The 12,526-nt window shown below is 36.2% G+C and overlaps 1 protein-coding gene across 4 annotated transcripts in view; it reads left to right on the forward strand.

Moving 5' to 3' along the window:
- LOC120304378 (core histone macro-H2A.1) overlaps positions 1-12,526 on the forward strand; it is a 46,625-nt gene that overhangs the window by 18,774 nt on the left and 15,325 nt on the right. For all 4 annotated transcript variants that reach the window (XM_039334867.1, XM_039334869.1, XM_039334866.1 and 1 more), the window contains exons 3-4: positions 11,763-11,869; positions 12,167-12,364. In XM_039334867.1, the coding sequence (XP_039190801.1) occupies positions 11,763-11,869; positions 12,167-12,364 (305 nt within the window). The remainder of the gene's footprint in view (positions 1-11,762; positions 11,870-12,166; positions 12,365-12,526) is intronic.

Raw genomic sequence — 12,526 nt, forward strand, 5'->3', positions numbered from 1 at the left:
CCTTAACTGGAAATGACTTGCCAATACATGCATTTTATAAATTCAAAACAAACAAATGCAAAAAAAAAAAAAAAAAATAGCCTAGTATTGTAACTTGCCCTTGGAGGTGCTGATTTTGAGGTTTTATTCTTGTGTATCATGGCATCACCAAAATCCCCAAGAAGTTTCAGATAGTATAGATTCAGATTTCTGTTGAATCCTAATTCATTAATAGGATGGAAATTTATGCTAAGTCATTGAATGCTTGAACAATAAAGCTCTCTCCTACTAGTGTGTTTTACTTATCATTTTAAGTCCTTATTATATTAGTTGTCAGAAGTCATTAGCTTGAACTCATTTAACCCACAATGTTACTTTTTTTCCTTCTCTGGAAAAATTGAAGTAATTTAAAAGCATGGGGCAACTGTGTCCAAGTCAAAAAACATAATTGTTTAAAGAATGTTGATTGAAACATCTGAGAGGTGTAAAAACTAATTTGATTTGATGAATAACATTTAAAGGCTTTGAATATTACTTAAAATGCATCACAAGAAGGAATAAAAAGTTTTCAGTGGAAAATGATAGTATCCTTTTGAACACATGACATTCCTGCATATTGTTGTGTGTATGATTTCTATTTATGTTATGCGTGTCCAAGTTAAATGGCTCAACTAATACCCAAAACAAAATATATTTTCTTGAAACCTTCTCAAATTGGTACAGCCAACAATCCCCTTGATAAGCAGCAAGGATGATATTGTTCTGATAACAAAGGTCTAAAGAAGGTTCCGTGTTATATGGGACAGGGAATGTTGTTGAAGGACTGAAATCTCAGAATTGCTGACTCCCATCCAGGAGGCTTTCCACTGTAGTCACACAACTGCCTGTTCTGAAGGAGGTCACATAAGCAGGCACCAGAGAGCAGAACAGGCAGAGAAGTTAGGAGGAAATTACAAAAGGTAATGAAAGAAGTGAGATTGGGATGAGGAAATGCAGGGCCTCTTAACAAGGATTGCCGTTATTGAACTGTTGGCTCTGTATACTGTTCTCTAAAGTGGCAAGAATAAGCAAAACACTTTTATAGTTAAAATTATTGAAGTTTGCTGCTGTCTTTGAAAAAGGAGTCATGTACCATTACAGGTAGTCCTTGACTTAACAACCATTCATTTTGTGGATGAGAAGCAAAACATTTTCAAGAAAAAAAATAAGAAAATCCAGTTGTCTTAGGTCGTGCATGACCATACAAAATTACAGCAGCACTGAAAACAGTGACTTATGACCATTTTTCACTCTTAACAACTGTTGCAGAATCCCCATGGTCATGTGATCAAAATTCAGATGCTTGACAGCTGATTCATATTTATAGCAGTTGCCATGTCCCAGGATCATGTTTTGTTACCTTCTGACAAGGTAACAATCTTGGGGAAGCCAGATTCACTCTACATTGGTGTTACTAATTTAACAATTGCAGCGATTCACTTAACAACTGTGGTTAAAAAAAGTCTTAAAATGGAGCAAAACCCACTTAATAACTGTCTCACTTGGCAGTGGAAATTTTGGGCTCAACTGTGGTCATAAGTTGAGGACTACTTGGATTCTATTATTGTTCCTTTTAAGTGAAAGCCAATGAGAAAGTATGAATTAAGTGCATTTACAGCTTTAAAAATACACAAAACAAAGAGCTTAACAGTTTGTTTTAATAATTACTTTTCTGTCTTCTGACTATGCTTTACTTGTTTGGATTTCGGTTCTAATTCTTGTTTTTGTTTTCATCTTTTCCCTAATTTTTGTCCTGTCTTTTCACTAACTATTTATCCCATCTAAAAAGCAGCAGTATTTATTTCTGTGATTGCATCATATAAATGCTGATGGATGCCGCATTGAGGGTGTTTGAAAAACATAATAGCTTGCCAATGTCTCATGGTCACTTTGGCAGGAGGTTTAATAGACAGTATCAATATTTGAGATTAGAATGTTCCTTATTATCTTAACTAGTAACTTATCTTCCATAGTAAACCATCTCTATGGTTAAGTGTTAGAGTCCTTCCATTATATCCATCATATTTAAAAAAATCTATCTTTTGCAAAAACAGATATAAAAGCATTATTTATAACACAGATTTCAATTTGGTATTTTTTTTCTGATTTGATATTTCAGTGCTATGCTTGAATTTAATAACAGACTTGGGTCTTTTATTGACATAAACTCTTATTTGATAACTTTTAAATATTCTATATTTTAGTGGTATATTTCATGTTGTAGTTGTTGTTTTTTCTTCTGTACCCATTTTTTCAAAAATTGAATAGGCACAAATCTCTCTCTTTCTCCTCCCTTCTCTCTCTCTCACATACACAAATCTGCCTCACAGCCACACATTTGAATGTTCTGTTTCTGCTGCTTTTCAATTAGCCTGGTTCATTAAGGTAAGGAAATCACTCATAAGCCCTATTCCTGTGAAATTCTTTATTGGGTTCATAAAGTTAGAAGCCCCTTTATGGATTACTGCCTTGTCGTGGCGAAGGGGCTTGCGTAACTCAATGAAGCTATAAGCTATGCCGTGCAGGGCCACCCAAGACGGACAGGTTATAGCAGAGAGTTCTGACAAAATGTGATCCACTGGAGAAGGAAATGGCAAACCACTCCAGTATCTTTGCCATGAAAACCCCATGGACAGTACTAAAAGGAAAAAAGATATGACGCTGGAAGATGAGCCCCTCAGGTCGGAAGGTGTCCAATATGCTACTGGGGAAGAGCAGAGGGCTAGTACTAGTAGCGCCAGAAAGAATGAAGCGACTGGGCCAAAGCCGAAAGGACGCTCAGCTGTGGATATATCTGGTGGTGAAAGGAAAGTCCGATGCTGTAAAGATTTTTTCTCCATAGGAACCTGGAATGTAAGATCCATGAATCAAGGCAAGCTAGACGTAGTCAAAAAAGAGATGACAAGACTGAACATCGACATCTTAGGAATCAGCGAACTAAAATGGACAGGAATGGGTGAATTTAACTCAGATGACCATCAGGTATACTACTGTGGGCAAGAATCCCTCAGAAGAAATGGAGTAGCCTTCATAGTCAATAAAAGAATAGGAAAAGCAATACTGGGATACAATCCCCAAAATGACAGAATGATCTCAATTCGAATCCAAGGCAAACCATTCAATATCACAGTAGTCCAAATCTATGCCCCAACCACTGGTGCTGAAGAGGATGAAATTGACCGGTTCTATGAAGCCCTACAGCACCTTATAGAATTAACACCAAAAAATGATGTCCTTATCATCATGGGGGATTGGAATGCTAAGGTAGGAAGCCAAAAGATAACCGGAATAACAGGCAAGTTTGGCCTTGGAGTACAAAATGAAGCAGGGCACAGGCTAATAGAATTTTGTCAAGAGAATACGATGGTCATAACAAACACTCTTTTCCAACAACCCAAGAGACGGCTCTACACATGGACATCACCAGACGGTCAACATAGAAATCAGATTGACTATGTACTCTGCAGCCAAAGATGGAGAAGCTCTATACAGTCAGTAAAAACAAGACCAGGAGCTGACTGTGGCTCAGATCATGAGCTTCTCGTTGCAAAATTTAGGCTTAAATTGAAAAAAGTAGGGAAAAGCACTAGGCCACTCAGGTATGAACTAAATCATATTCCTGATGAATATACAGTAGAGGTGACAAATAGATTTAAAGAACTGGATCTGATAGACAGAATGCCTGAAGAACTATGGATGGAAGTTCGCAACATTGTACAAGAGGTAGCAACTAAAACCATCCCAAAGAAAAAGAAATGCAAGAAAGCAAAATGGCTGTCTGAGGAAGCTTTGCAAATAGCTGAGGAAAGAAGGGAAGCGAAAGGCAAAGGAGAAAGAGAAAGATACACCCAATTGAATGCAGAATTCCAGAGAGTAGCTAGAAGAGATAAGAATGCCTTCTTAAATGAACAGTGCAAAGAAATAGAAGAAAACAACAGAACAGGGAGGACCAGAGATCTCTTCAAGAAAATTGGAGATATGAAGGGAACGTTTCATGCAAAGATGGGCATGATAAAGGACCAAAATGGCAGAGACCTAACAGAGGCAGAAGAGATTAAGAAGAGATGGCAAAACTACACAGAAGAACTATACAAGAATGAGCTTAACATCCCAGATAACCACAATGAGATGGTCACTGACCTCGAACCAGACATCCTAGAATGTGAAGTGAAATGGGCCTTAGAAAATCTGAGCAACAACAAAGCTAGTGGAGGTGACAGTATTCCAGCTGAGCTATTCAAAATCTTAAAAGACGATGCAGTAAAAGTGCTACACTCAATTTGCCAGCAAATTTGGAAAACTCAACAGTGGCCACAGGATTGGAAAAGGTCAGTTTACATTCCAATTCCAAAGAAAGGCAATGCCAAAGAATGTTCAAACTATCGCACCATTGCACTCATTTCACATGCTAGTAAAGTTATGCTTAAAATCCTACAAGCTAGACTCCAGCAGTATGTGGATCGAGAACTACCAGAAGTACAGGCAGGATTTCGAAGAGGCAGAGGAACTAGAGATCAAATTGCCAACATACGCTGGATCATGGAGAAAGCTAGGGAGTTCCAGAAAAACATCTACTTCTGCTTCATTGACTATGCAAAAGCCTTTGATTGTGTGGATCACAACAAATTGTGGCAAGTTCTTAAAGAGATGGGAGTACCAGACCATCTCATTTGTCTCTTGAGAAACCTATATGCGGGTCAAGAAGCAACAGTGAGAACCGAACACGGAACCACTGATTGGTTCAAAATTGGAAAAGGAGTCCGGCAAGGCTGTATACTGTCGCCCTGCCTATTTAACTTATATGCAGAGCACATCATGAGAAAGGCAGGGCTAGATGAATCAAAAGTTGGAATTAAGATTGCCGGGAGAAATATCAACAACCTAAGATATGCAGATGATACCACTCTAATGGCAGAAAGTGAAGAGGAACTAAAGAGCCTCTTGATGCGGGTGAAGAAGGAGAGTGCAAAAGTTGGCTTGAAACTCAACATTAAGAAAACCAAAATCATGGCATCCGGCCCTCTCAATTCCTGGCAAATAGATGGGGAAGAAATGGAGGTAGTGACAGATTTTATTTTTCTGGGCTCCAAGATCACCTCAGATGGGGACTGCAGCCAAGAAATTAAAAGACGCTTGCTCCTGGGGAGGAAAGCTATGGCAAATCTAGACAGCATTCTAAAAAGCAGAGACATCACCCTGCCAACAAAAGTGCGTATAGTCCAGGCCATGGTTTTCCCAGTTGCAATGTATGGCTGTGAAAGTTGGACCATAAGAAAGGCTGAGCGCAAAAGAATTGAGGCCTTTGAACTATGGTGCTGGAGAAGACTCCTGCGAGTCCCTTGGACTGCAAGGCGTTCAAACCGGTCAGTCCTAGAAGAGATCAACCCCGACTGCTCTTTAGAAGGCCAGATCCTGAAGTTGAAACTCAAATACTTTGGCCACCTAATGAGAAGGAAGGACTCACTGGAGAAGAGCCTAATGCTGGGAAAGATTGAGGGCAATAGAAGAAGGGGACGACAGAGAATGAGATGGCTGGATGGAGTCACTGAAGCAGTAGGTGTGAATTTAAATGGACTCCAGAAGATGGTAGAGGACAGGAAGACCTGGAGGAATGTTGTCCATGGGGTCGCGATGGGTCGGACACGACTTCGCAATTAACAACAACAACAAAGTTAGAAGTGGATAAGGTTCAACCAGATCTTCCTGTGGTGCCAGCAACCATAACTGTGCCACTGGTAATTTATTTTTCAAGTTTTTTTTTTAATTGGGGAAAAAGAAAGTGAAGCTCAAAGACTAGCTTTCTTTAGGAGGCTTAGATTATTGAAAAATCTTGCCATTGTAGTACAAATCCAGCTATTCCTAATTTGTGTGATGCCAAATCTGGTACAAGGGAGATTTATTAATTTGTTCAAATCATGGAATAAGCACATAATAGGAATGAATGATTGTGGCTAAAGTTAGGCCTCACTTTCTTTTCTACCTGTAATGTACCCTTAATCAAGCGTGAAAGAGGTAACCCTCTGCTCCAGCAGAAGGTACAAGGACTTGTCCAGTGTTGTATCCAAAGAAATTAGTACTTTGTAATTATTGATGTTAATGTATAAGGGGACACACTTTCAATGTGATTGGTGTCTAATTTGTGTAATTACTAGTTTATAACAAATGCCCTTGGAACTTAAGGATGTAAGCCAAGAGCAAATTTAAGAGCACAAGACCTGTCTTGAGTTGTAAACTAATTGAGCCAAAACTTGCATACTGCTTTCACTCAAGCAACATCTGGCAGTTCTTAGTCTAATCATGTTTAGATGTGTTTAAAAGGGGGGAAAAGCATGTGTAAACTGTTAAAGAGTAACAATGAAGTGTAAACTGGTAGGCAAAGGAAACACCATTTTACAGACTAATTGAGAGAAGGAAAAAGAAAGAATGGGGACAGAGGAAGCTAGTATGAAAGGATAAAAGTTTTGACTTCTTTTTATTAGAGTCTATAAGAAAACAGCTTATATTTACATTTGTTATCAGGTTTTGGTCCTTTCAGTTCTTTTTTTTTTTTTAAAGCATCTTAAAATCATAGAATCATAGGGCTGAAAGGGACCTTGGAGGTCTTTTAGTCCAATCCCCTGCCCAAGGCAGAAGTCCTTATACTATCCTGGATAAATGGTTGTCCAATCTTTTGTTGAAAACTTCCATTAATGGAGCACTCAAAATTCTAGAAGCCAAGCAATTCCATTGATTAATTGTTCTTACTGTCAGAAAATTCCTCCTTATTTCCAGGTTGAATCCAGTGAGCTTCCACCCATTGCTTCTTGTCCTGCCTTCAGATGCCATGCCACACTCTCTTCTCTGTGATAGCCTTTCAAGTATTGGAAGACTGCTATCATGTCTCTTCTGAGCCTTTTCTTCATTAAGTTAAACCTATATAGTTCCCTTAGCTGTTCATTGTATGATTTATCCTACAGATATCTTATCATCTTTGTTGCTCTTCTCTGCAATCTTTCTAGGGTCTCAATATCTTTTTTGTATCATGGTGACCAGAACTGGACGCAGTATTCCAAATGTGGCCTCACTACACTATATATTTCTTGTAGTTCAAAAGTAATTTGAGAAGAAGCTCCACTGAACTCCATTAAGAGCTAAAGTAATATGGTGTTTAATAGTTACATTCCCATTTGGATGACTTTGGCCAATTGATCTCTCTAAACCCAATTTACCACACTAGGTTATTGTGAGGATAAAAACAGGATTTGAAATTTCTGTATGCTGTTATGAATTTCTAGTGAAAAATGTGATAGAAATGCAATAAATAATAATTGAATGTCTAAATATGCATGGAGTCACACTCCTGTTGTAAAGTTATTAAGTCAAGCATCAGACATATCAAAGAAACGATTCCAACAAAATTTGTCCAGTGCTGCTTCCAAGTAGCTTCTGCCATGTGCTTGTCCTTGCTTATTGTTGGACGTTCACAGGAGTGATTCCTACAAGAAACCTAAAATAGATTTCCACCTAATATTTTTTCCACCACTTCTTCTATAGCCAATTAAAATGGAAAGAAGAATACAGCTGAGCAAAGCATTTGAAAGAGGTGCTTCAAAAAGTACATTAACCTGAATAAAGGACACTCTTTGAAGCATTAAATCAATCATGTCCTTGCATGGTTTATATGACTGCTTCAAAAGCTACTCTTGATTGGTTTGCATGTGTGTTTTCACAGATACTATCTTATGCTTCAAAGGGAACTGCTTTGTTCACCTCAGCATGTTTTATAGAACACTTAATTATGTAGCACAGCCTTAAAAAATAACATCTCCTTTCTTACCTCCCTTTTGCTTTTTGGAAGCCTACCTTTTAGAAACACCTGCAAGGTTGAAGGAAAGGATAGAATAGTAATTTGGCTTGGGGGGGATTTTAATTCCCAGAGGTTTCTAAAATGAAAATGTAAATTCCATTAAACACTGTTCAGTCAGCTGCATTGTTAAAAGCTGTCCCTTAAACATTTAATGCACAGGCTGGGTGAACAGGTTTTTCAAGATACATCTGTGGAATGATCACTGTTGACTGTTAATTATGGCAAAGGTAAGCCTGGCATTTTTTAAAGAATTATTTCTAGAGAAAAGAAGTACTTTTTTCAAAATAAAGGAATGTTCAAGAAAAACAATGCTAATTCTGTTAAAATAATTCAAAATTATAAGATGATCTAATCAACTAGTCACTAATAGAAGACTAATTTATGTATGTGTATAACAGGGAAAGGGAATAAGAATAAAGTATCTGTATGGCTTAGAAATTGTTTATTACAGTTTTTTTAAAATTGTGAATGCTAATATCTCTCAGTTTGTGGAGTTTTTCTCAGATTTCTTTTTGGCTGAAGGATTGAGTTTCACACACTTTTTACACTTTGGCTTTGAGGGTGTTGGAAATGCTGGCAACTGCTCAGCATGTCATCTGTTAGCTGTTAGAAACTAAATTCTCAACATTATGACTTCATTGCAATGAAGTAAAGAATGGCAAATGTTTTTGAAATCAGAGAAATGGTTTTACTCAAGACATAAAATTTCTACCCAGAAGGGGAAACAAAATCTAATCAGACTTTGGATGAAGTCAGAATTCCTAGCTGTCAGGTATATTCATATTTGCATAGCAAAAGTCCAGGTCCTGAACACCTGACAATTACCAAGGACTTTTTGCTTGAATTAAGTATTGAGAAAAGAAACCATCATGCAAATTTAGCGTTTAACTTGTGTTGTATAATGAACAACAGATTTGACATGAGAGCTGACATTTAACCTACATTTAAATTTCAAAAGTATGAAATTGCAGAATCATTCCATATAAATTTCCATAGGGTACATCAAACTTTGAGTTTGATCAGTTACTTCCATTTCAGTACTGTTTTATATGTAAGGCTCTGCTTTAAAACATCATGGGAGTTCTACAGTATTTGGAACACCATTGTGAAAAAGAATGAATGCAGTATGTTCAGAGCTCTGACCTTGGTTAATGCCATATATCATGAATCTCATTAGAAATTTATTGTGCATGTAAAAATGTTTACAATCAGAGATCACAGATTTATGGGGTTTGTAACCAAAGTTGCTAGAAAATGCCTATTTCTCCCAGTTGTCTGAGATTATAGGATATAATAAGAGCATGATTATTGTGAAAAGTACTACTCTTCTTAGAAAATTCAAAATTTTCCAAATTATGATATCCACTTTGTATTTTCTATTAATTTTTACAACAGTGAATAAAATTGTGAGAGACAAAAAAAAAACAGGTTAGCGTGCAAAAGAGGAGGCATGGAATTCTTTACAAATTTTAACCCTTTTAAAACGGAATCCTTAAATTGTGACGTTGTTATCTGATTTCTGAGTAGGAAACTCTCCAGATTGAGATTTAGGTGGAACTGGGAAATACCTGCATTTCAAACATTTGCTAGTAGCTTACCTTCTCTTGGTATATTGCTAGTAGCTTGGATCTCAATTTTGTTTTTAACCCCGATTGTTTATTTGAGAACTGACCATGACTATGGTTTTGGATTTTTATGCCTCCCTGGATACCAGCATTTGACTGGACTTTCTACTCAGTAATGCTGTTGCTACTGACTTTCTTCAAATTTGATTTGGTTATTTGCTTTCCATTCAAGAGCCCCAAACAAGATAAATTGCCCTCACCTCCAAATCCTTGGAATTGGGGAAGAAAAAAGAACTTGTAGGGAAGTCACAATTTCCAGCAACTGTTAGGCATGTTGTTGAAAAATTTTCAGGCATGTGTTGTGGAACAATGTCTAAGTGTACAGTATGTATCTTTTTCCTGTGGTCCAAGATACCCCTATTAAACCTTGGGATTCTAAATCTCATAGGCTTTCCCTACTCTGATATTTAATACATACTTTCAAATTGGGCTAGGCCTGTGTCAAATTATATTAATGGAAATCTGGTATAAAAACCAGAATGTTTCATGAGAACCAAAGAGCTGCAGGTGTAAGTTACATATGAAGTTTCCTGTTTGCTACAAGCTGGAAAAGTTCTGTGTGTCTGTTTCCTTTCCTGAAGAAGTTGCTGGTTTGGAGGTTCAGGTTTTTAAGTAGTGGGTTGCAGGCTTGGTTTGTTTTTTGTAAAATATAACTATTGGTCACTTGTTGTATTAAAAGGAAAAGTTCCTCAAACTATCTGTAAAATTCCCCAAACTAGATGGAAAAATGTACTGTGGTTATATTGTGTCAATCAAGGACTGTGAGAATGGGATGCATGTGTTTCTCTTCTGTACTTGCATTCTTTTTGCTGTATCTCCAATTTAAATTCTCCCAGTATATTTGCATCTTGTATTTGACAAGAGATTGAGATATCCAAAGATCTCTAAATGATTATTTGGGGTGGGGGGTCCCTTTTACAGAGATAACCTTAGAACATTTTAAGAGATAGGTGAAGGACAAAAAAATAATTCCAGTAGAATTTTAGAGACTACTCTAGACTGTATGATATGACTTTTTCCATGTTAGATCAGATGTTAAGTTAAAATCTGTTCCTAGTCTCTAATTAAAGGCAATGAATGGAATTGCTTGCTACCATGTAGTTATTAATATAGTTATGGAAGAGAGAATCCTATCCCCAAACTGAACAGTGCAATTCATCATAATGGATATTGATAACAAGTACAGTGGAGTATGAATTAGGTAGAAGATAAAATTAGCAAGGCTGTCATCATTTTGACTGAAGCACTGAAAAATTATTTTCTTATTAATGAAATATATTCACAGCTTGTCACAGATTTCCCAATAAACTTTAATGACCAGATTATTGGTAAAAAAAAAAAGTCCAGAAAGCATCTGTAGAAGTATACACCCTCTGATCTTGTTAAATGTATTCAATATTCTTTTATTACTGAATTTACCTCAATTTTCATATATTCCAGTGCTGAAGCAGTTTACAATGCAAATAAGTTTAAGAAACCACAAAACTGATATAACTAAAAGCAACATTAAAATGAGCCATTAAAATAATTAACAGAATTTCTGTAGAATAGGGTGCTTTGTTGAAGTTGTTTAAACAAATTCTATTATTGCTTTTAAATATACCAATAACTAAATATGTTTATGTATACAGTATGCATATTTTAGTTATTTATTAAATCTTCTATATCCATTCTGCTTGCTGATTTTGCATTCTTGATCTATTAACTATTTTTATAATTATCTGTGCAATTCTTTCCATTTAAATCTTCTTGCTTCCTTTAACTGTAGTTGCTTTTTAGTGTACATTGCCATGAAACATAGAAAATTTGGGTATTTCCATTGTTTATTTAGCTGGACAGCTAATCCTTGCTCTTTCCTTACATATGTTATGTACATAGTTATTAACTTTTTTACAGATCAAGTTATTATTAGCAAAACCCTTAAAAATCTGGTTGATTTTCAAGACTATCAGATGTGTAAAATACATTTAAAATACTTCCTGAAAGTATTTTTAGAGAACATCTTTGGAGAAAACTAGCACAGATGAGTATTTCTGATGTCACATAGAATTATATTGTCCTCCCTCCCTATGCTGAAATAAGATGTTACCAGATTATGTGCAATTAATTCTTATCAAACATATTTTCCTATTTATTTTATCTTAATGTTATTGTAACAGTTATAGTTCTTTTACTGATTTTAAGATTGCATTTTTAAAATTCCTGGATAATGTTATGCATTCTATTTTTAAAATAAGAAAAAAGACTGAAAACAATTTTACCTTTCTTGGCAGCGGAAATTCTTGAATTGGCTGGAAATGCAGCACGAGATAACAAGAAAGGCCGTGTCACCCCTAGACATATCTTGCTGGCTGTAGCAAATGACGAAGAGTTAAATCAGGTGAAAATACATTCCGTGGTTTTAGGGGTTCATTTTTCTTTCTTTTTTAATTTCCTGCGTATTCTGCCTAAAAATGTAACATCTGTTAAATAAGTCGAAATTGCTTCAGTTGAATTATATCATTAGAAAATATATCAGCAGTTGTTAACTCTGAAATTGTCATAGAGTCTCATAACTCAGTAAGGACTCGACTCTTAATTTGGGTATTTCATTATCCTTTTCTTCAGAATCAAAATCTTAGTGTCTTCAAGTTTTAAAAATCCTCAGAGATATCTTTTTGTTCCACTTCTTTTTAAGTTGTTGAAAGGTGTCACCATAGCCAGTGGTGGTGTATTACCAAATATTCACCCAGAGTTGTTGGCCAAAAAGCGGGGTTCAAAAGGAAAATTGGAAGCCATCATCACTCCACCCCCAGCTAAAAAAGCAAAGTCGCCACCACAGAAGAAAACCACAACAAAGAAAACAAGTGCAAAGAAAGTAGCAAGAAAGTCTAAGGTATGCTTTTTTCCCCCCCTATAATCCATTTTTACGCATTTTTGCTCAGAAACAATTAAGTTGCTAGATGATTAGTAAAATATATCTCCAGTCTAATATATTGTAAAAGGCAATTACACTAAATTATTCTAATTCATAAAAATATCTATATTGGATCTAGGT

Source organism: Crotalus tigris, unplaced genomic scaffold (genome assembly GCF_016545835.1).
Source record: "Crotalus tigris isolate CLP2741 ecotype Arizona unplaced genomic scaffold, ASM1654583v1 scf7180000017638.2057652, whole genome shotgun sequence".
NCBI lineage: Eukaryota > Metazoa > Chordata > Lepidosauria > Squamata > Viperidae > Crotalus > Crotalus tigris.